We start from the raw sequence: 23,399 nt of genomic DNA, 5'->3' as shown, positions 1-23,399 counted from the left end.
CCCCTCCTCCCGCCCTCCTCCCACCCGCCCTCTCTCCCTCCCTCCTTCCCTCACAGCAGCCTACCAGGCAGCAATTACGCTTTGGGGATAAAACGAGGCGCAGAGAGCAGGCTGGGGCAGTCCTCCCCGAGATGGCGGGTCTGACAGCGGCAGTCCCGCAGCCTGGCGTCTTGCTGATCCTCTTGCTCAACCTCCTCCATCCCACGCAGCCTGGAGGTAAGGGGCCCCTCGTCGGTCCCACGCTGCCCCTCGCTGGTCCCACGCTGTCCACAATCTGCGGGACCCTGCCGGCCAGGTGGCAAGACTGATGGGGAATCCCGGAGATGGATAAGCCCTTCACTTCCAGAGCCCCTCTCTTCGAGGCAGGGAGGGTCCTGGGAACTGTCTCCTCTTGGGAGCCAGCTCCGTGTTAGGGATCCTGTCAAAGCGACACTCTGCCGGTCAGGATGGTCCAAGCTCAATGGGGTTCTTTGAGTCACCTGAGTGCTTTCCAGTGGCGATGGCAGTTTGGACACCTGTGTACATGCCAACCTGGCAATCCTGGTTTGTCTTTGCTCGGAGATGCTGGGATTCCGTGTGTGTGTGTGTGTGTGTGTGTGTGTGTGTGTGTGTGCGCGCGCGCGCACTTCATATTATGTTGCACAGGTGTCAATGTGAGGCTCTGGCCAAGCATGTTCCTGAAGGAAGTGTCTGGAATGGTATGAAGGTCTGTTCACAAGTCCGTTCCTAGACAGATGGAAATGCAGGGAGGCAACCATGAAGTTGTCTGATGGGATCTGCCAAAGTCCAACACCCAGCTGGGCGTAGTGAGCCACACCTGTGATCCCACACATGTAAGTTCAAAGCCAACCAGACTCCATCTCAAGAACAACTAAGAGGGTTGAGGAGGAGGTCTTCGTTGATGGAGGGGCATGCTAAACATTCTCGAAGCTCTGAGTAAATTAGGTGGGCGTGGTGACACATACCTGAGTGGTGGTCATCGGAGGATCAGGAATTCAAGACATCCTTGGCTACCTAGTGAGTTCGAGGCCATTTGGGTTCTATCAGGCTATCTCAAAAAAAAAAAAAAAAAAAAAAAAAAAAGTCCTAAAGAAGTCTGGTGCCCAGGTGTAGGACATCACTGTGTGTGTAAGTGTGTGTGTGTCCATGCCGGTATGAGGGTTTGCTGAGGTGGAGTACAGGCCAGGGCGTGAGCTGGGGAAAGTGCCCATCTCCTGGCAAACAGGGCATGGCCAATGTCAGATGCTACTCTGAGCCTCAAGGTATCGTTTTAGTCATCTGATATATGTCCCGACCAGGCAGGCACATTGGGTTATGGGGAAGGAAGGAGTCTGCTCCCAGATGGAAGGTGTATCTGGCTGTGAGGAAAGAGGTGTGAGCCTATGAACCATCTGCTAGGGTCTGGTTTCCATAAGAGACCTCATTGTCACGGGAACCTGAACTTGAACTGGGGACAGGAAGCTGCAGGGCGGACCCAGACAGGGCTGTGGTCAGAGGCTGAATGGGAGCAGCATCTGCTCCATGAGACTTACTTGCTGGGGCTAGGAGCTCACTGTAGAACAAGGTCTGGGATAAGACTGAGGGTTGTGGGTACCAGCAGGAGGACCCTGCAGTGGTGGCAAGCCAGTAGTTAAGAGCAATGTCTCTGGGTCACCTGACCCTCCTGCCCCAGATGTGGTCTCTTAGCATCTGCCCACCCTCCTCCCTGGATGGTTATACTAGCTCACCATAAAGAAACTGTTCATCTTTACAAATAGGGAAGCTGGAGCCAGGCATGGAAAACCCACACCTGACATGAGATGCTATTGAGTTGGAGGGCAGCCTGAGCTCTTGTCTCAGTACCATCTACAAGAAAGCTAGAGATATGGCTCGGCTAGTTGAGTTCTCATCTAGCATGCTTGGAGCTCTGCATTCCATCCCCAGCACCACATAAACCAGAGATGGTGGCTCATGCCTGTGGTCCCAGCTCTCTGGAGGTGGAAGCAGAAAAGTCAGGAGTTCAAGGTCATACTTAGCCCTTTCTTGAAAGGTACAGAAATAGAGCCTGAGATAGGCTAAGGCCATCCCTGGAGGTTAATATCAGATAGCTTTCTGCCCTGGATCCAAAAAAAAAAAAAAAGATGGAGTGGGGGAGGTGCCAGGGAATATTGGGAAGAGACAGCCCTGGGGCGGAGTCTTCCCTTAAGGGCAGAACAACCCCTCCCCTTGTAGGCTGGCTGATATCACTCCCTACTCAGCTGCCATCATTCTCTGTCCCAGGTGGCCAGTCACCGGGTTCAAGTAAGAGGCATGTGAATCAATGTCTTTCAAGATCTGTTCAGAGTCTGCTGAAGTCCACAGAGGCCACTGGTCACATAGACCTAGTCCCCTACCTGTCTAGTCCTGGGAAAACCTAGTCTCCCCAAGAGGAAGACGTCATGATGGGGGTAATAACAACGTTTCCTTTGAATGCTGGCTTGCTTCAGCCCCTGTGTTAAAAGGGTTGAATGAGCCAGGCTTGGTGGCTCAGAACTGTGCTGCAGAGTAAGTTCCAAGAGCTGTGGTTCAGGAGGCAGCCTCTGCTATTTAGTGAGACTCTGTCCACCCCCACCTCCTGCCCCAAAACCAAAATAAAGTAAAAGGACACCAGAAGAAAAAAAAAAATCAGGCATGGTAGCATGCCTTGTCTTAGCATTTTGGAGATGGAGAGACAGGAGGATCAGGAGTTTATTACGGTCATTATCTATGTAGTGAATTATAGGCTAGCCTGGGCTACATGAAACACCTTCTTCAAAAAAGTCATTTTGAGGGAGGGGCACATTAGACATAAAACTAAGTTTAATGCTCTCCCTGACACCAAAAATGGTTTCAATATCCACACCCCCCTCCCCATTTACTCCCTGAAGGTTTTATCTCAGGAGATTTCAAGCCTGCCGGGCATTCGGGCCACCCAGGTCAAGGCTGTGACCCAGGAGTTCTTCCTTTGTTTGATCTGTGAAGGATCTCAATGGAGGGAGTTAGGTTTTAACAGCTCTGATGCACAGCCAAAGGTTTAGTCCCTTGATCCAGCTCTGGGTGCCTTGCTGGAGCAAGGGACAGTCCGCCCACCCACAGGGGCGCGGGTGGCTTTTGAGAAGCGCCTGGCGGTCTGCTCTGTGCGCGGAGCCAACAGCCCGGTGAGGCTTTATCTGCTCGTCCAGGCTGCCCCGCTGGACTCTGGCTTGGCAGAGCCCCCTGCCAGAGCCTGTTGGCCCTGCTCCCTGTGGTCTTTGTACCTCCTGACAGCAAATCCAAGGTCAAATGTAAATACCAGGCCGAGGCTTGTCATCGTCTGGCTGACTCTAGGTTCCCCTGGCCTGCAAGAAGGAAGAAACATTCCTACTTTTTAGGGCGCACCCCCGTAAGAATCAGCGGAGTTTGGGAGCAAGGGAAATAGTAGCCACTTGATGGCTGCTGCCGAGATGATAATATGATAATATGATATAAAAATATACCCACTGAGGTGATAATACAATATGATAATATAATGTAAAAATATACCCACTGAGATAACCATGGGTCAGGGAAATTGTTTAGCGACAGATTCTCTTCCAGTTTGCCAAGGAGCTGATAGCCCTTGTCATTAGTTCCTATCTTTGATTTTTCTAAGGTTTTGTTCATTATTTGTTATTGTTCACTTGTGGTGCTGGGGGCTGAACCCATGGTCTTGGAGTTGGCTAGGTGAGTCTCCTACTTCTGAGCTGTATGCCCAACCTGTAAGGAAGATATTTCTCCTTTTCTTTCTTTTTGTATTTTGTTTTTGTGTTTATTTTGTTTTGTTGAAACAGGGTTTCATATAGCCCTAGTTGGTCTCAAACTCACTATGTAGCTGAGAGAGACCTTGAACTCCTGATCCTTCCACTTTCTGAATGCTGGGATTACAGCTGTGAACCACTGAACCTGGCTCTAATTTTCTAAAGTTAAAACAGAGTTTTGTAAGCTGGGCAGTGGTGGCACACACCTTTAATCCCAGTGCTTGGGAGGCAGAGGCAGGTGGATTTCTTGAGTTTGTGGCCAGCCTGGTCTACAGAGTGAGTTCCAGGACAGCCAGGGCTACACAGAGAAACCCTGTCTCGGAAAAAAAAAAAAAAAACTTTTGTTTTAGGGTCTCAAATATATAGCTTGGGCTGGCCTAGAACATGGTATGTAGGACATATTGGCCTCTCAGACTTGCAGCAATCCTCCTGCCTCTGCCTCCCAAGTGCTGGGATTATCAGTGCTCATCACTATTTCTAACCTCCCTAGCCCAGTTTCTAAGGCTTGATTCCCTCTGTCAGAGGCAGATGGTACATAAACAGGTGACAGAAGAGGATAGGTCTCAGGGAGGGTACTCCAGAGAACCTGAGTACATCTGAGGTCGCTCTTGAGAAAAAAGTGAAGTTCAAGTGGACATGGAGGTACAGGCCTGTAATTAGCAGGACAAACCCAGCCTGAGCTACATAGAGAGTGCAGGGGCTAGACTGGGCTACAAAGAAAGACCCTGTATTGGAAAAAGAAAAGGAAGAAAAGAGGAGGGGAGGATAGGAGAGTTAGGAGAGGGAAGGGGAGGGGAGTTGTTATGAGAGAGGAGGGGAGGGGAGTTAGGGAAGAGGAGGAAAGGGGAGGGAAGGGGAGAGGAAAGGAAGAGAGGAAGGCAAAACAGAGAAAAACAATCCGAGAGACTGAGAAGTAGGCTGCCATGCAGGAGGAAGCCCTGTGGAGACCACACAGACAAAATGAGGGCTGATGAGGGTCCCATCCCACAGAGCTTACAGGCAGAGAACTAAGGGATGTTTTCAGTGGTTGTATCCCAAGCCAGCGGACTGTTCTGATCCCTACAAGTCTAAGGTCATGATCCTCACATGTGAGAGACAAGATCCGCCCCAGGCTAGCCAGAGGAACGAGCCAGACCCACATAAAACAAGACACAAGTGTGTTCCAAGCCAGCTGCTTGTGGCCGGCTGAGCATCGAAGAAGGCAAGAGGAGCTGTGGCGGGCTGGGAAGGCAGGACGGAAGCTTCAGGCACATCCGAGAAAGGAAGGACTGGGAGGGAGGGAAGGAGGGAGGGAGGGAGGGAGGGAGGGAGGGAGGGAGGGAGTAGGAGACCCTGCTGGTACCAAGAGAGAGGGTGGGAAGGAGGCTGCCATGACCAATGTATGGTTTTGAGACAAGGGGCTTGCTATATTGCACAGGCTAGCCCAAACCTCCCTGTGTAGCCTTGAACTCCCTATATGTAGCCCAGGCTGGCTTTAAACTGAAACTTGGCAATTCCCATCTCCACCTCTGAGTACTAGGATTCCAGGTACGTGTCATCATGTCCCATCCACAGAGTCTGCAATTCTTTGTACATCCGTTGTGTATATACCATGGGGGGGGGGCAGTGGTCAGAGGACAGCTATGGGGAGTCAGCTCTTCCGCTCCACCATGTGGGTTCTGGGGATTGAACTCAAGTCATCAGGTTTGGCGGCCAAGATAACGGCAGCTACTCAGCCTTCTCCGCATTCTCAGTGAAAACCAGGAATCAAAAACTCAAGCCAGGCATGGTGATACACCCCTGCTGGACCAGCACTCTAGTGGCTGAGGCTGGACAATCTCGCGTTCGAAACCAGCTTGGGGTACACAGTGAGATTCTGTCTCAAAACAGCATTCCAGCTGTCTGTCGTGTCCTGGGTTTGGGGTGGAGGCAGACCAATGTCACCAGGCTGTGAGGCATGGCGGTGGACAGCAGAGGGAGGAGCTGCAGAGAAGGAGGACTGCAGAGAGGGGAGTAACAGCTTCCTCAGGCAGGAGCCTAGTTAGAGGTGGGGTATCGAAGAGCAAGACTCCAAGAGAGAGGAGGTGGGGTTGAGCAAGCCCACCCCCAGGGAGCTCGAGAGGGACACAACCCCTCTGCCTCCCTTCCTCACTAGTTATTAAGTACCTATGGTATACATGACCCTAGCCAAGTACTGAGAGAAAACAGGAGCCAAGTCACTGGTACTTTGTCTTGGCAATTACTCTCTGTGCCAGGCATGACCAGATCTGTTCTCTTCTATTTGAATGCTTGCAACCCATACAAGGCAGCGAACATCACACCTACATTGTGAGGGGAGTGGGAGGAGCGGGGCTTGGCTGGGGCTGAGGTTCAGTTGGCAGGGTGCCAGCCTAACCAGCACAAAGCCCTAGGTTTTATTCCCAGCACCTGAATAAACCAGGTATGGTGGCAGAGGCCTGCAATCCTGGCACCGAGGAGACTGAGTCACTTGCCTGAGATCACACAGCTGGTGAGGAGCAAGGAGAGAAGCCAGAGAGCTCTGTCCTGGGTTCCCTCACACTTCCGACCCACCATGTTGTTTCCAGCAGGCAGCTCTTTGGGCTGGAGAACAGAGAGAACAGGAAAGGATGTGGGGAAACGTCAGAAGGGGAAAAGCAGAAATTCACCCTGGAAGCATGAAGCTCAGAGCTAGAGGGCCAGAGCCAGGAAGAGCATCAAAGGCTTGGGGCCATGTGTGTTCGACAGCTCAGGATAACACTAGAAGGCTTATTTCCTGCAGATTCACCCCTCCCCGAGTCCCCCCAAGCTCTGAACAGATTGCTCAGACCATCCGGGCCTGACATGTGGTCTCTAGAGGATTAAGAGAAGAAGGGGCACAGACCCCAGGAGGTGGTGGCGCCAGGACTTTAGCACAATCTACCCATGACAGCCAGAAATTCCCAACCGTGCTGGGCTGACAAGGCCCAGCGACCAGGCAGGCCCAGCTGAGTATTGTCACTGAGTCTCTGAAGGCCAGAAACACAGACATCTGGCTGAGAGGTCTCCTTGAGCCCACTGCCAAGCTACATGACTGCCTGGCACCCACCTTGTGTCCCCCTCACCATGTGATTCTCCGGTTCCCTTCAGCAAGACAGAGCTGGGCCATGATGACAAGGTGACTGGCTAAGGTTAGGGGTCATGATTCAGTATAGGAGTCTCTATTTATTGCCATGACAACAGCTAGGGGCCAGCATCTGTAATAGTCTCCAATGAGAGCTTTGGCTGATCCCTGGGGACTGAACTCGTGACCTTGGCTTGGAGTTAACTGTTCCTCAGGAAACTATTTGATTTGCTCATTCATGGTGTTCCCACCCCCTCCAGTCCCTGGCCCCTCCCAAAACAGCCCTGGGTCAGATGACCAGAACCCCACCCAAAGAGCTACCCAGGGGCCTAGAAGTCTCCTGACACTATCCTATCAGAGTGAGAATGGTTGATGCCAGGCAGAAGCTGCATCTCCTAACTGGTGTTACCACACAGCCTGCCCTTCTTAGAACTGGCTCTAGCCATGCTGCCCAGTTCTGAGAGGAGTCAGTGGACAGAACAGGTAAGTAGAGTCTCTTGCCCAGAGACCAGTCACCACCACAGGCAGGGGCCCCTCTCTGCAAGTGTTAAGTCTCCTGCCCAGAAAAGTCGCCTGGGTTCATTCCAGGCTTCGTGTTTATCCAGCTGTGTGGCCCCAGCCACTTCCCTTAACCTCTCTGGGCTTGATTTCAAGTGTGCTGGAATTACATTTAGAATTTCTGCCCTTCTGACTTCATTGAGACACTTTGAGAAGATCGAGAAAATGCAAAACCAGTTCATGCCCAAAATCCCAGCTACTCAGGAGTCTGGTGTGTGCAGTGGGGAGTGTTTACAAGGTCAAGACCAGTCTGAACTACATGTAGTGAGACCTTGTCTTATTAAACCAAGAACCGGGGCATGATTCAGCGGTAGAATGTCTTTCCAAAATCTCCCAGTGAGAGGCTGAGGGCGTGGCTCAGTGGTAGAGCCCCTGCCTAGAATCTTTCAGTGAGGGGGCTGGGGGCGTGGCTCAATGATAGAGCCCCTGCCTAGAATCCCTCCAGGGATGGGGCTGGGGGCGTGGCTCAGTGGTAGAGCCCCTGCCTACAATCCCCCAGTGAGGGGCTGGGGGCGTGGCTCAGTGGTAGAGTGCTTGCTAAGCAAACAACGTAATAGGGAAAAAAATGAAAATGGCAGGTGTTTGGCCACAGACATGAATCTGTAGACAAACAATCCAACAATTGTTACCTATACCTTTATTAAAGCGTGTTTGGTAAGCCTGACTAACCAAAGAATCTACTGCCTTCCTTTTAGGGGTTCCAGGAGCTGTGCCTGGTGGAGTTCCTGGCGGACTTCCTGGTGGAGTTCCCGGTGGAGTCTATTATCCAGGTAATGTACATAAAGTTTCCACACACCTATGTATGATAGATGGGGATGAACTGTTCATGAGGTAGAATATTTTTAAACATTTTTATTATATTTATGTTTAGGGCTTGCATGTGGAGGTGAGGGGACAACTTTTTTGTTTGGTTCTTTCTTTCTTTTTAAATTTGTTTTGTTTGCTGAGACAGCCTCACTATGTATCTATCCCTGGCTGGCCTGGAACTCACAGAGATCCCCCTGCCTCTGCCTCTGAGTGCTGGAGTTAAAAGCATGCGTCACCATGCCCTGCTCCAGAGAACAAGCTTTGGGAATCACATCTTTCCTGCCACCATGTGGGTCCCACGAATGGAACTCAAATGGTTAGACATGGCAGCAAGCGCCTGTGCCCGCTGAGCTATTTCATGGGCCAGAGATGTTATAACACTTACATTTCTGCCACCAAGGATCTGCAAGTCAGACCCACTTTCCAAAGCAGTTAGCCAGGCTAGGAATGTGGCTCAATTACTAATGTCTTTGCCTAGGATGTGTGAAACCCTGGGTGCCACCCCCAGCTCTGCATAAACCAGGTATAGTAGTACATGTTTACAGTCCTAGCACTCAGGAGGTAGAGACAAAGAGGACAGATAGTCAAGGTCCGTCTTTGGCTATAGAGAGAGCTTGGGCCAGCCTGGGCTGTGTGAAACCCTGACTCAAAAAGAAAAAAAAAAAAAGAACAAAAAACAAAAAAGCAAAAATAGTAATAAAAATTATGCAATTAATAGAACTAGATGTGAAGAGACATAGAAAGTCAGGAGTTCGAAGCCAGCTTGAGCTGCATAGCTAGACCCAGTCTCCATCCTAAAAAGAGCTGCTGATGGAACAGCTCTTAAAAGCATAAATATTGTACAAGGTGCAGCATAAGCTCCACTTTCAGGAGCCTGGAGCTTTCACACATTCCTGTCACCAGAAGGTTCACAGTCCTCGGAGCATTAATCCCACTCCTGGCAACCCACTGGAGGCAAATAACTGAGAAAAGAGAAATGGAGCAACTAAGCTGCAGATGTGGCTTAGCTCGGGGGAGTGTTTGCATAGCATGTGTGAAGCCCTGAGTTCCATCCCCAGCATCACATAAACAGGACACTATGGTGAATGCCTACCACACTGAGCAAGCTAGCCAGCAAGACTAGCCATATCATCGAGCTCTGGGTTTGATTGAGACATCCTGTCTCAATGAATAAGGTGGAAGAGTGATGGGGGGTGATGTAGACATCAGCTTTGGGCCTCCACATGCACATTTATGTGTGTGTGTGTGTGTGTATGTGTGTGTGTGTGCATGCACGTATGTATACATGCATGCCACACACATACATGAAAAATGGGAAGAAAATAACGTGAAGTCTGAAGACTTCAAGCTCCATCCTAGGACAAGCCGACGCAAGACTATTGAGCCAGTAAGACTGAAGGACGCTGAGGGTCACAGAGGTTGACTTGCCCAAAGTCAACTAGGATTTGGCAGTGGAGAGAGAGGTGTGGCTTATATGGAAGGATGCTGATCTTTTCTCTCTCTCTCTCTCTCTCTCTCTCTCTCTCTCTCTCTCTCTCTCTCCCTCCCTCCCTCCCTCCCTCCCTCCCTCTCAACACACACAACAGGGGCTGGTATTGGAGGCCTGGGAGGAGGAGGAGGTAAGCTCAAAAACTAACCTTAAATTCCTCAATGGAAGGGTCTGTTTCTCATCATGACCCTTCCCGCCCCCCAACACGTCATTAGATGTGGTGAGATCTCAGCAACTTAAGGGTCCTTGTTAGTCAGGTTCCTCCTGTGGGAAAGAGACCAAATCCTAAACAAGACCCTGATGGCTCCTTTAGGAACTCGTATTGTTTTTCCTCATGGCCCCTTCCTATTTTATATTTCTTTGATCTCCTCCCCAACATTCCTGCTGCCTTTTTGGAGGGGGAAAAAAAAGCTGGAGATGGTATGTGGCCATAACCAAGCACTTAGAAAGTAGAAGCTGGGGGACTAAGAGTTCAAAGTTATCCTTGACTACATAGCAAGTTCAAGACCAGCCTAACTACATGAGACATAGCCTTAGAACAAAACAAAAAGAAAAGCTGCCACTCAACCAAAAATCCAGAGGGAGAACTGGGCTCCCAGAGGCTCCATATCTAAGCAAGAGGACTCTCTGGACATCTTTAGCACTTAGGGAAGAGACTCACATGCACACCTCACTTTCTCCTGGGGTCTGGGGAAAGGTTAAGGGACTAAGAGATGGAAGGGGGTATGTGCCTATGATACCAAAACTCGGGAGGTGAAAGCAAGAAGTTTAGGAGTGAATTTGAGGCCAGCCTGGGCTATGACGAGACCCTGTCTGATACCAAAGAAAAAAAGGGGGGCAGTGGGGATGAAGGTGGGTCACCTCCTCCTCGCCATTCATCATCTCTTCTCTCGGCAGCTCTGGGACCTGGAGGAAAACCACCTAAGCCAGGTAAGATCCATCAAGGGGAGGTCTCTGAGATGGGGAAGGTGGGATTCCGAGAGCCATGCCTGGCAAGGGAGCCAAAAGAAGGGAGTTAAAGGCAACAAAAATCCCAGGTATCAACAGGCTAGAGTCAGGCCCCAAGCTGTCCAACAACAGGAGACTGGAGTTAATTCAATGGCCTGTGTTCTGCATGGGCCACTGTGCCAGCTTCCTGCTCATGGCCCCAGGAACACTCCCAACACTTCAGGCAAAGCGCAGTCTGAGGTCCCCATGGCTCCTTAAAGCAGCAGTTAGAATGGAAGACCCCCAGACGGTGTATTTAGACATTTGACTCCTGACTCAGATGTGAGCTTGACTCTCAGATGACCCTGATCGTGGCCCCAGGTGATCTCTCTGCCTGTACCTGGCCTCCTTCCAGCTAGGTCCAGACCATGGCGTTTTCTACCTTAATCTGCCTGTGGCAGCCGCTCAGCTTTGAAATGGTGGCAAAGGGGGTCTCTCAAGGAAACACTGTTGGTTAGGAGGCAGGAGGAGGCCATGATCTGCTGGTGCACACTTGTAATCTTAGCCACTGAAAAGGCTGAGACAGGAGGGTTCTGAGTTAGAAAGGTCAGCCTCAGATGGTTAGGAAGACCCTGCCACTGTATAAAAAGTAGAAAGAATACTGAGGGTGCAGTTCAAAGGTAGAGCCCCTGCCTAGAATCCCCCAGTAAGGGGTGAGGGGTGTGGCTCAGTGGTAGAGCCCCTGCCTAGAATCCCCCAGTGAGGGGTGAGGGGTGTGGCTCAGTGGTAGAGCCCCTGCCTAGAATCCCCCAGTAAGGGGTGAGGGGTGTGGCTCAGTGGTAGAGCCCCTGCCTAGAATCCCCCAGTGAGGGGCTGGGGGCGTGGCTCAGTGGTAAAGCACCTGCAATCCCTTAGTGAGTGGCCAGAAGCATGCATGGCTCAGTAGTAGAGCATTTGTGTAACATGTTGGAAACCCTGTGTTCCATCCTCCCTAACACACACACACACAGACTTCATTATGGTCCTATTGCTCCTCCTCCCCCATGTGTGATGCTCTCTATGTGGCACATGCATCCCCACCCAGTGCCTGCCACCCTGGCTTCAAAGTCACATGCTCCTGGACAGTTTGGATGTCCAACTGCTCTTACAAAATCCTGATGACAGATGATCCAACTCCTAACGAATGTGTGAGAAGCAGTCTCCCCTTCTCTGAAGTCTAGGAGAGTTGTGAAACTTCAGGACCAGGGCCAGCAAGGGAGGAAGAGGGAAGGGCATCTGGGCAAGCTAGGTCCTAGGGTTGGGAGTTTGTAAAGCCTGGAGACCCCATGGCTTTTAATTCTCCTGGTGGTGCCAAGGACAGAACTGAGGGTCTATCCTATGCTAGGCAAGCACTCTATCACTGAACTACATCTTTGTACATTTCTTCGAAGGTTGCATTTATTTATTGGTTTTGTATATTTATATATTATGAGTCTGGTATGTGTGCACCACAGTGTGCCTGTAGAGGTCAGAGGACAACTTTTGAGTGTTGATTCTCTTCTTCCACCATGTAGGTCCCAACAGTGGAACTCCCATTGTCGGGCTTGGGGGCAAGTGCCTTCAGTCACTGAGCCATCTTAATTTGCATTTTGGTTCAGGGCCTCACTAACTTGTGCAGGCTGACCTTGAACTACATATCCCAGACAAGCCTTGAAATTTAGATCCTCCTGCCTCAGCTTCTTGAGTAGCTAAAATGACAGGCATGTGCTACTAGGTACGATTCCTAATGTCATCTTTTAGCCTCCGGATAGACTGAAGGATGTAACAGGCTTGGCTAGGCCACCGTGAATAACCCAATGAAGGTCCCCACATCCTGACTAGAGGGACATCTGGGCCTGCCCGGGCAGGATGGGATGGGGTGCAGGCATTCTACAGATCGTGTTTGGGAACAATTAATCCCCAGGGAGAGGGGGTGGGTGGCTTGGCAGCTATTCCTCCATGTGGGTGCTGTAGACTGTCGCCTCCCTGCCCGAGTTCTCAGTGGGGGACCAGGCAGCTGGGAGCCAGCACTGCCCACACCCAGAGCACCAGCTGGAGGCCAGCAGGCTGGCCAGCCACGGCAAACAAGGGGTATGGGCAAGGACAGGATGGTGCTGGGATGAGCATGGGATACCCTGGCAGGTTACACACAGTAGGTGCTACCTGCTCACAAGCTCAGTGGCCCCAGGAAGGTATGGATCATAGAAGCTATAAATAAACAGGGATATTAACCAAGCACAGGAGTACAAACCTGTCACCCTAGCATTCAAGAGGCTGAGGCCAGCAGGTAAGTTCAGGCTTAACCTGGGCTACAGAGTGAGTTAAATATTGTGGAAACTGAGGCAGGAAAACCACCAGTTCAAGGCCAACTTGGGCTACATGCATGTTCAGGGCCAGCCTGAATTACACAGTGAGACCCTAAGTCATGGGGAGAACTAGACAAGTTAGCACATGCCTCTAACCCTAGCACTTGAGCGGCAGAGACAAGCAGATGTTTATAAATTCAAGGCCAGGGCTGGAGAGATGGCCCAGTGGTTAAGAGTACTGACTGTTCTTCCAGAGGTCCTGAGTTCAATTCCCATCAACCACATGGTGGCTCACAACCATCTGTAATGGGTTCTGATGCCCTCTTCTGGTGTGTCTGAAGACAGTGACAGTGTACTCATATAAAATAAATAAAAATCTTTTTTAAATAAATAAATAAATAAAGGCCAGCCTGCATAGCAAGTTATAGTCTAGCCAGGGCTACATAATTAGACCCTTTCTCAAAAATAAAAATAATAAAAAATAAGATTATAAGGCTGGGTTTGTGGTATATTTAGAACACGTTCCTAGCATGTACAGATTCCATCCTGGCTTCCATCCCCAGTACCACATAATAAGGCATGGAGACATGTGCCTGTAATCTTAGCAATCATGAGAGAAAGACCAGAGGACCAAGGGAGGTCAAGGTCATACCCAGTGGCACACTGAGTTTAAAGCCAGTGAAAGCTACATGAAACCCTGTCTCAAAAAGAAACAGGTGGCGAGAGAGATGGCTCAGCAATTAAAAACACTTGATCTTACAGAAGACTAGGGTTCAGTTCCCAGCATGCAAAGAATGGTTCACTTGTAACTCCAGTTCCAGGGAGTTAGACTTCCTTTACTGGCCACCACCAGCACCACACACATACATGATACACATACATATGTGCAGGCAAAACACTCATACATGTAAAATATAAGTCTTTTAAAATTTTTCGTTGGGCTGGAGAGATGGCTCAGTGAGTGAGAGCGCTGACTGCTCTTCCAGGGGTCCTGAGTTCAATTCCCAGCAACCACATGGTGGCTCACAACCATCTGCAATGGGATCTGATGCCCTGTTCTAGTGTGTTTGAAGACAGCTACATATACTTACATATAATAATAAGTAAAATCTTTAAAATTTCTTTTCTTCATTTAAGGGACTAGAGAAATGGCTCAGTGGTAAAGAGCACATACTGCTTTTACAGAGGACCCAAGTTCAGTTCCCAGCACCCACATCAGGCAGCTGAGAGTGGCCAGGAACTCAGCTTCAGGGGATTTGACATCTCTGGCCTCCGTAGGCACCTATACTCATATGCACATACACACACAGAGACACATACAACTATACATAATTTTTAAAAGTAGAAATACCCAGGCATGGTGACACATCCCTTTAATCCCAGCACTTGGGAGGCAGAGGCAGGTGGATGTCTGAGTTCAAGGCCAGCCTGGTCTACAGAGTGAGTTCCAGGACAGCCAGAGCTACACAGAGAAACCCTGTCTCAAAGAAAGAAAGAAGGAAAGAAAGAAAGAAAGAAAGAGGGAGAGAGAGAAAGGATGAAAGGAAAAGAAAGGATACTTTTTTAAAGATTATCATTTTTTTAAGATTTATTTATTATTATAAATGAGTACACAGAAGAGGGTATCAGATTTCATTACGGGTGGTTGTGAGCCACCATGTGGTTGCTAGGATTTGAACTCATGGCCTTCGGAAGAACAGTCAGTGCTCTTACCCGCTGAGCCATCTCACCAGCCCCAAAGGTTATCATTTTTAAAAGAATAGTAAAGATGGGGAAACTGAGGTTCAACGAGAAGAAGGTCTATGCAGACCAAGGCAAAGGGCAACAGAGCCCTGACTCTAGAACTTTCTGATTCCAAAAAGAAGCAAATAGACTAGTAAGGCCCCAGGCTCCCAGCTGGGATCCAACCCTTAACGCCTTCTCCCTCCTCCAGGTGCTGGACTTCTGGGAGGGCTTGGAGCAGGTGAGTCCAAAAGCCTGTTGATAAAGAGACCAGGCTGGCCCTCAGACTCCACCCCCTTCTTTCTTTTACTTCCTGTCCAGTCTGGTTCTCTCAGCCGCTCCGTTGGACAGGAAAGATCTGAGCATGTCCCCTGTCCTCTAGAAGCACAGGAAACAGGACCAGCTTGAGAGGAGCTATTGACAGAACTGGGGAGGGACAGGGAGGTGAGACCAGGAAGTTACTAATTCAGGCAGCCTCATTTCCCTCAGTCTCGTATACATATGTATTATGGTACCGGGGATGGAACCCAAGACTCTTACACACATATGATCGCTATATCTCCTGAGCTACATGCTCAGCCCTCACACAGAGGACAAGTCAATAAGGCTGGTCAGAAGGACGATGAGATCCAGGGAGAGCCTGGGAGACCTCTCCTCAGGACTCAGCAGACCCTATGCTTGGAAGATCCCTGAGAGGCCTTTGCCCTACAACTCTAGACCCCCACAGCCAGAGCTGGTGCTGGCCGGAGATATTTTTCCTATAATTGGAAACAAACCTGCCAAGGCAAGCCTCCAAAACTCCAACCTAACTGGGCCCATCGGTCAAGGCCAAGGACATGGAATGTCTCCTGGAGGAGGAGAAGGAATGATCAGCCCCAGATGTGGAAAGAAGAGAGCCAGAGGGTTCCTCGTGGGTCTTAGCAAGGAGGACTCCCGATGGATGGGGAGCTAGACGTTGTACACGAAGGTTGCTCAGGGTGGGGAAGGTAGCATAGTTCAGAGACCCCCTACCTAGCATTGTGAAGCCCTTAGCTCCAACCCTAGTACTGTGTAAACTGGACCTTCTGGTAACTGCCTGGAATTCCAGCATTTGGGAGGTAAGGCAGGAGGATCAGAAGTTCAAGGTCACCCCCAGATACACAGCAGGTTTGAGTCAAGCCTGGACTATATGAGACCCTGTCTCAAAAAAAAAGCAGGGGGCCAGTGGGGCAGGAGTGGGCATTACTTACAAATCCAGTTGGAGGGGAAGGGTCTGCATCAGGGCATGCCATCAAGGGAGCAGAGAAGATGCCTGGGCTGGTATAGATTATAGATGTAGATAAGAACTTACCTCTTCTGGGGTCCAGTGGGAGAAAGGCTGGCCTGGGAGGAATGAGGTTTTGCCTGCAGATAAAGTCTGCCATTATAGAAAACCAGCTGGGTCCTGGCAGCTGCCAGGCCTCCCAGGAGACACACAGGCTAATCATACTTGTTAGAGACAACTATGTCAGCTCCACCTATAGTATTTGGTCACTAGCTGCTGGCTGCAGATTTGTCAGGGTCATATGCCCTCCGCCACAGTACCAAAGATAAAGGGAAGAGCCTAGACACCCACTTCCTGATGACACCCTGCTCACAAGGAGCCCAGGCATGAAACCTACATACCTATTACTCTCTTCATCTCTCTCTTCCACAGGTCCTGGAGGAATTGTGGGTGCTGGCCCTGGGGCAGGTTAGTGTGAACGCCTGAGCACCATGCCAGGTCCTCACCCCAGCCTAGGGCATCTGCCTGGGATAAACAGCAGGCAGAGCCCAGCATTTGAGCCAAGGGTTGGTGAGGACATGAATGAAGAACGACACCAATGTCAGCCACTCATAAGAAGCTACCCAGGGGACAGTTGATGAGATGAGAATAAATAGATGAGAATAAATAGAGACATCTCCCAAGGGTGCCCAGGTGTGGATCTGTCCACCAGAAAAGGCACTTGTGCCATCTGGGAACCATAAATGGTGGTGGTACAGTGTCAGGAATACCAGTGTTTGAGTGTAAGGCATAATAATATGAGATTCAAGGCCAGCCTGGGCATATAGACCTTGTCTCAAAAAACAAAATATTGAGGCTGGGCATGGCAAGCACGCACCTTTAATCTTAGCACTCAGGAGACAGAGGCAGAAAGATCTCTGTGAGTTCAAAGCCCACCTAGTCTACATAGCAAGTTCCAGTCCAGCTAAAGTTATATAGTGAGATGTTGTCTCAAATTCATGCATGTACATATATATGTATATATACATATACACACGTATATACATACACACACATACATGTGTGGATATAGATGTCGATGTAGATATAGATAAAAATTTGCCTCTTCTGCCTCCATCCTCAGCACTGAAGTGCCTGTGAACCCAATACTTGGTAGGTGGAGGATCAAGGGGTTCAAGGTTAGCTTCAGCTACCTACTGATTTCCAGGCCAGCCTGGGCTACATATATATCCAGATTTTGTCTCGAAAACTAAAAGATTCACACAGTTTTGAAAGGCTGAACAGTTTTGTTAGGCATATCCAGCCTCTAACACAGTAGTTCTCGACCTTCCTAATGCCGTGACCCTCTAACACAGTTCCTCGTGGTGTGATGACCCACAACCTTAAAATCATTTCCATTGCTACTTCAGAACTATCTGTGTTTTCTGATGTCTTTAGTAATCCCTATGAAAGGCTTGTTCAACAACCCTCCCTAGGGGTCTCGACCCACAGGTTGAGAACCACTGCTCTAATAAGTGCTTCCCGTCCTGGTGAGCAGGGGCTACCATGTGACAATAAGCACCTTCGAAGAACAGAGGATCTTGAATCCCCTTCCTGGGTGACAGGGTCCAGGCTGGGCTGAGGCTCTGCAACTCCCTCTGCGCATGGCAGCATGGCAGTTCTGGCCTATACAGACACTCTCCTCCACAGGTCTTGGGGCCTTTCCTGCAGGCACCTACCCAGGGGCAGGTGCTCTGGTGCCAGGGGGAGCAGCAGGAGCCGCTGCAGCTTATAAAGCTGCCGCCAAAGCTGGTGAGTGGCTTTCTAGCTTTCCAAGACCTCCAGACCCAGTAGATAAAGAGGGAGGTGGGGTGGAGAATCCTCCCTGGGGAGATGAGGGTGGCTAATTGTACCCAATCTTGAAGTGGCTTGGTAATGGGGACCAGACCCTAACACCTGCCCCTCAATAAGCAGCTCTTGTCTGTCCCCTGAACTTTCCTGCTTCTGGCTATGCAGGGGCTGGGCTTGGTGGCATTGGCGGAGTCCCCGGTGGCGTTGGTGTTGGTGGAGTCCCTGGTGGCGTTGGCGTTGGTGGAGTCCCTGGTGGCGTTGGCGTTGGCGGAGTCCCTGGTGGCATTGGTGTTGGCGGAGTCCCTGGAGGTGTTGGTGGTATTGGTGGCATCGGTGGCTTAGGAGTCTCAACAGGTATGGTGGGTGGACCTGAGAGACTGAAGGTGGTGCCAGTAGACCTGGGTGGACTGGATTCTAATAATCCCTTCTGTTCAGGTGCGGTGGTGCCTCAAGTCGGAGCTGGAGTCGGAGCTGGAGGAAAGCCTGGGAAAGTTCCTGGTCAGTGCAGAATCTGTGAAGGATGGAGGGGAGAGGTCGGGGAGAGGTCAGAGGTCAGGGAGTCTACAGAGGTCAGAGCCCCCCCACAACACACCGGAAGTTGAAGGAAAGAGTGCATGCTAGATCGAGAGCAACAGACCTGTGATTGTGCAATGGGGCTGAGTGACTTGACCTGACATCTAGAAATGTCTATGCTCTTGGAGCAAAAAAGAGAGAGAGAGAGAGACCTCACAGAAAGGCTCTAGGTCACAGATGGGGAAACTGAGGTTTTAAATGTTGAGTCAGAGCAGGATGGCCCACAGCTGTTCCCGGTAGAGCTGGAGGTGAGCCCGTCATCCTGAGGCACCCCCATCTGGTGCTCATTTGGCCCCACGTTCTTTAGGAAGTGACTTCAGGTTAAAGAAAAGGCAAGCATCTGGAAGCCTTTAGCCTTGAGGTGGGCTGGCTAGGCTGTGTAAACAGGCTCTGGGCTCCAGAAGACAGTTAAATCAGGGCTCTGAAGGATCTGCAGTTCTCTAACACAGAACAGAGAGCGCTGTGGGCCTGCTCTGCCTATCCCTAGCCATCCTGGTGGTCCAGGATAGCTGTTGCCGAGATCTGGTGCCGTGCGTGTGTGCGTGCGTGCGACACCTCTGCTAAGGTTTCTTGCTCTTTTGCCTCCAGGCGTTGGTCTTCCAGGTGTATACCCAGGTGGAGTGCTCCCAGGAACAGGTGAGGGACGAGAAGGATGGGCTGGGACATAACTCAGTTGGTAGAGTGCCTACCTAGCATGGGTTCCATCTCCAACATCACATAAACCAGGTGTGGTGGCACATCCCTTTAATCCCAGCACTTTGAAGGCTGAAGCATAAGGAATTTAAGCTTGAGGCCAGCCTGGGATACGGGATGAGCCCTTATTTCAAAGAACAAAAACAAGAACAAAGAGTGGAGCTAAAAAGATGGCTCGGTAATCAAGAGCACAGGCTGTTCTTCCGGAGGACCTGGGTTCAATTCTTGGTACCCTCATGGAGGCTCACAACCGTCTACAATTCTTCCATCCTCCAAAGGCACCAGGCATGCATGCAGTGCACAGACAGACAGACAGATATGCAAGCAAAATACCCATACACATAAAAATTAAAATAATTTTTAAAGAATAGGTTGGGGGTGTATTTCAGTTGGCAGAGCACTTGCCTAGCATACATAAAGCCTTGGGCGCCATCCCAAGCACCTCATAAACCACTTGGGAGGTTAAGACAGAAGGGTCTGAAGTTCAGGGTCATCCTTGGCTACATGTTTTCCATGTTCTCTCTTTCTAATACATGGAACTCTGTCTTAGAAAGAGAGAAAGAAGGAAGGAAAGAAAGAAAGAAAGAAAGAAAGAAAGAAAGAAAGAAAGGAAGGAAGGAAGAAAGGAAGAGAAAGAGAGGGAGACAGAGACAGAGAGAGAGAGAGAGACAGAGACAGAGACAGAGAGATTGGGGATGTACCCTCTCCTCCCCCTCCTCCTAAAGCTGAGGCCAGCTGAGGCCAGTGGCTGTTTCCCTAAGTGTCCAAGTTCAACTTAACAGACATTAGGTCCTTGGCAACAAAGGTCAGCTTTCCCCAGCCTCGCCCAATCTCTCACCCCAGGCCAGCACTCTCATCACAGCCTAAAGCCAATCCTCAGAGGACAGATGGAGTCCCTAGTGTAGCCAGCTTTTTCCCAAAAGCCCTGAGTCACCAAGGGTAGGCACGCCCAGAAAGTCTGCCCTGCAGAAGACCCCCCAGGCCTAAGAACTGCCCCTAGCTTCTTTCCCTTCCAGAACCTACCTCCCCACCCAACACTGTTCCTGAAATCCCCCAAAAGCCCAGCTTTCAGGGATTTGCTGACAGGGCACCCCTTCCTTCCTGATGGAGGCAGCCAAGCCCTGGGGGAGACAAAAGAGGAGGGAGAGAGTCTGCAGAGAGAGCCATAGGGTAGCCACTCCGAAGCATGTCACACTGGATGTGCCGCTCTGTGCTTCCTCCCATCCAAGTATTAACCAGACCCCATCCTGCTTCTGTGATCAGACACATTCAAGGTGGTATGGCTATAGATCTCTCTGCGCCTTTTCTCCTAAGTGTGATCATGATGGGTCTATAACTTAACTTACAGTTGAGGTCCACCAAGGCTGAGATCAGGCTCAGTTATGTTAGGATTAAAACTCAGATTTTCCAGCCAGGCTTAGCACTTGGAAGGCGGAGACAAATAAATCAAAAGTTCAAGTCTAGCCTGGGTAGCTTAGCCAGACTCTGTCTCAAAAAATAAGAAAAGCATTGTGGGCATGGGTTCAGTGGTAGAGCTCCTGCCTAGAATCCTCCAGTGAGGGGCTGGGGGCGTGGCTCAGTGGTAGAGCCCCTGCCTAGAATCCCCTAGTGAGGGACTGGGGGCGTGGCTCAGTGGTAGAGCCCCTGCCTAGAATCCCCCAGTGAGGGGCTGGGGGCGTGGCTCAGTGGTAGAGCCCCTGCCTAGAATCCCCCAGGGAGGGGCTGGGGGCGTGGCTCAGTGGTAGAGCCCCTGCCTAGAATCCCCCAGGGAGGGGCTGGTGCTGCTGCTCAGTGGTAGAGTGCTTGCCTAGAGTTCCCCAATGATGGGTTGCTGGGGCCCTGGATTCAATCACAACACCACCATTAATTCACTAATAATTCAAGTCCTCTGAGCTGAGCCACACAAAAGAAGAAAATCCCACAAACTGGTGCATATTTTACTTGCCCTGTGAGTCATGCCCATGATTGGCCATCAGCACTGAAATGGATTGGTCAATAGAGCTAAGTTTTGCAGGGGGTGCCAAGTAGAGTTTCCCTTCCCTCACTTGCCACGCGTGTCTTTGCCACTCAGGAGCCCGGTTCCCTGGTGTGGGGGTGCTTCCTGGAGTTCCCACTGGCACAGGAGTCAAGGCCAAGGTTCCAGGTATGTACACCCAACTGTGCTGGGGTAGGATCCTCTGCCTATCTGGAGGCCCCTCTGACCTGGCGTGTAAGGGACACCTTGGGATTCTGAGCTTCTTTGGGAACCTTGGTGGGTACAGGAAGGTACTTCTTATGTCCTAGTCCTGCTTCTGCTAGCTAAGAAGGGCAACATGGTATTCACAAAGCCCGTAAAGTAAACCTGACCTAGTGGCACAGGCCTATAATCCCAAGCTATTCAGAAGGCTGAGGCAGGAGGCTTGGAAGTTCAAGGTCAACCTGGGCAATTTAGCAGGCCACTGTTTCAAATTAAAAGTAAAAAGAGGGCTGGGGGGGTATATAGCTTAGTAGCGGAGTGCTTGCTTAGAAGCCTTTAGTGAATGAATGGGGGCAGGGTGAGCCTTAGTGGTAGAGCACCTGCCTAGAATCCCCCAGTGAGGGGCTGGGGTGTGGCTCAGTGGTAGAGCCCCTGCCTAGAATCCCCCAGGGAGGGACTGGGGGCGTGGCTCGGTGGTAGAGCCCCTGCCTAGAATCCCCCAGTGATGGGCTGGGGGCGTGGCTCAGTGGTAGAGCCCCTGCCTAGAATCCCCCAGTGAGGGGCTGGGGGCGTGGCACGTTGGTAGATCTCTTGTCCATCATAAACAAAGAAAGCCTGGAGCCAGCGCCCTGTGCCCTGCGCACTTAGTGCTGCGCCACGGTGGCATCTCTCTGTCTTTGCAGGTGGAGGTGGTGCTTTTGGTGGAATCCCAGGTGAGTTAAAGCTGTTCTCTCAAAGCCGAGAGGACACTCTGGGGCTAGATACCCAGAAACCTGTCTACGCCTGCCCAGTCGCCCTCATGTCTCTCATTGCAAAGCTTGTTGAAGAGTTTAATCACACAGGCATGAGGACCTAAGCACAATTCCCAGAACCCACATTCCAAAAATTAAAAAAAAAAAAAGAGAGAAGAAAAGAAAAGAAAAGAAAGAAGCAAACAAAAACAGACCTCTCTACCCACAGTGTCATCAGTCCCCAACTACGAGTGCTGAACCCAGAGGTTCTTAACCTGTGGGTCGCAACCCCTTGGGAAGTCAAGTGACCATTGCACAGGGATTATATATCCACTATCATGCATATTGACTATTTACATTATAATTCATAGCAGCGGCATGATTGCAGCTATGAAGTAGCAGCAAAATAATTTTAGGTGGGGGAGTCACCACAACGTGAGGAATTCTATTAAAGGGTTGCAGCCCTAGAAAGGTTGAGAACCACTGTCCTAACCCAAACTCCATCAGTGTGGATCCAAAACGAACCCAGATACCCAGCAGTGCACTAAGGTCTGCGCAGATGAGTGGAGGAGTGTGTCCCTCCGCTTCCTCGTTGCCTATCACTGTTGAGTGCATCCCTGACTCATGACAAAGAGATAGGGAGCCCGCCAAGGCAGAACAATTCCAGAGTGCCGCGGGGGAGGGGGGGGGGCTTGTTCAATCTGAACAGAGCCTTTCTGGCAGGGAGTTGAGAAGATGCTGCTACCCCAAGGCCTGAGGCTTTGATTTATTTTCTTTCTTCTTGCAGGAGTCGGGCCCTTTGGGGGTCAGCAGCCTGGTGTCCCACTGGGTTATCCCATCAAAGCACCAAAGCTGCCGGGTAAGCCAGAGATAGGTTTCAAGACGCTTCTTGACCAGGGGTGGAAGGAGATGGTCCAGTGGGCAAAGCAGTTGCTGCACAAGTTCGAATCCCCAGAACCCACATAAAGCTGAGTACAGTAGCATGTATCTGTAATCCCAGTACTCCTAGCCGAGATGGAGGGGGCAGGGGACAGAGACAGGAGAGTCTCCGAGCGCTCATGGGCCAGGTAACCTGGTGCACACAACGGCTAAGAGACCCTTCCTCAGATAAGTGCATGCGGACTGTCCTGAGGTTGTCTTCTGAACTCCACTTGCACACAGCAGTATCCACACATACACACACGCACTCAAATATGCACACATTTCTATACATACACACAGATGCACAAACATACACACATGTACACACACAGTGGTATCCATGCATACACACTCACACAAACTCATATACACACACAGTGGTATCCATGCACACACACACACAAACGCATACACATGCATACACACTAACACAAACATGTACACATGTATATACACACATATATATACACTAGTATCTATGCAGATTTAAAAACACACACATGGTATTCATCCATACACATACCCACATACACACACACACACACACACACAT

General features: G+C 50.4%; 1 protein-coding gene across 3 annotated transcripts in view; it reads left to right on the top strand.

Moving 5' to 3' along the window:
* Positions 1–74: 74 nt before the first annotated feature.
* Eln (elastin) overlaps positions 75–23,399 on the top strand; it is a 45,853-nt gene continuing 22,528 nt past the window's right edge. For 2 of the 3 annotated variants that reach the window (XM_031338162.1, XM_031338161.1), the window contains exons 1-13: positions 75–216; positions 8,106–8,180; positions 9,804–9,836; positions 10,604–10,636; positions 14,891–14,920; positions 16,355–16,390; positions 17,612–17,713; positions 17,918–18,106; positions 18,188–18,250; positions 18,914–18,961; positions 21,090–21,161; positions 21,878–21,907; positions 22,713–22,784. In XM_031338162.1, coding sequence (XP_031194022.1) covers positions 132–216; positions 8,106–8,180; positions 9,804–9,836; positions 10,604–10,636; positions 14,891–14,920; positions 16,355–16,390; positions 17,612–17,713; positions 17,918–18,106; positions 18,188–18,250; positions 18,914–18,961; positions 21,090–21,161; positions 21,878–21,907; positions 22,713–22,784 — 868 coding nt within the window. In that variant the 5' untranslated portion in view covers positions 75–131. The remainder of the gene's footprint in view (positions 217–8,105; positions 8,181–9,803; positions 9,837–10,603; positions 10,637–14,890; positions 14,921–16,354; positions 16,391–17,611; positions 17,714–17,917; positions 18,107–18,187; positions 18,251–18,913; positions 18,962–21,089; positions 21,162–21,877; positions 21,908–22,712; positions 22,785–23,399) is intronic. The other variant, XM_031338163.1, reaches the window with a different exon arrangement.

The sequence above is a fragment of the Mastomys coucha genome, unplaced genomic scaffold, assembly GCF_008632895.1.
Source record: "Mastomys coucha isolate ucsf_1 unplaced genomic scaffold, UCSF_Mcou_1 pScaffold22, whole genome shotgun sequence".
In the NCBI taxonomy this organism is placed as follows: Eukaryota; Metazoa; Chordata; class Mammalia; order Rodentia; family Muridae; genus Mastomys; species Mastomys coucha.
Note: the sequence above shows the minus strand (reverse complement) of the source record. Positions and strands in the feature narration are given on the sequence as shown.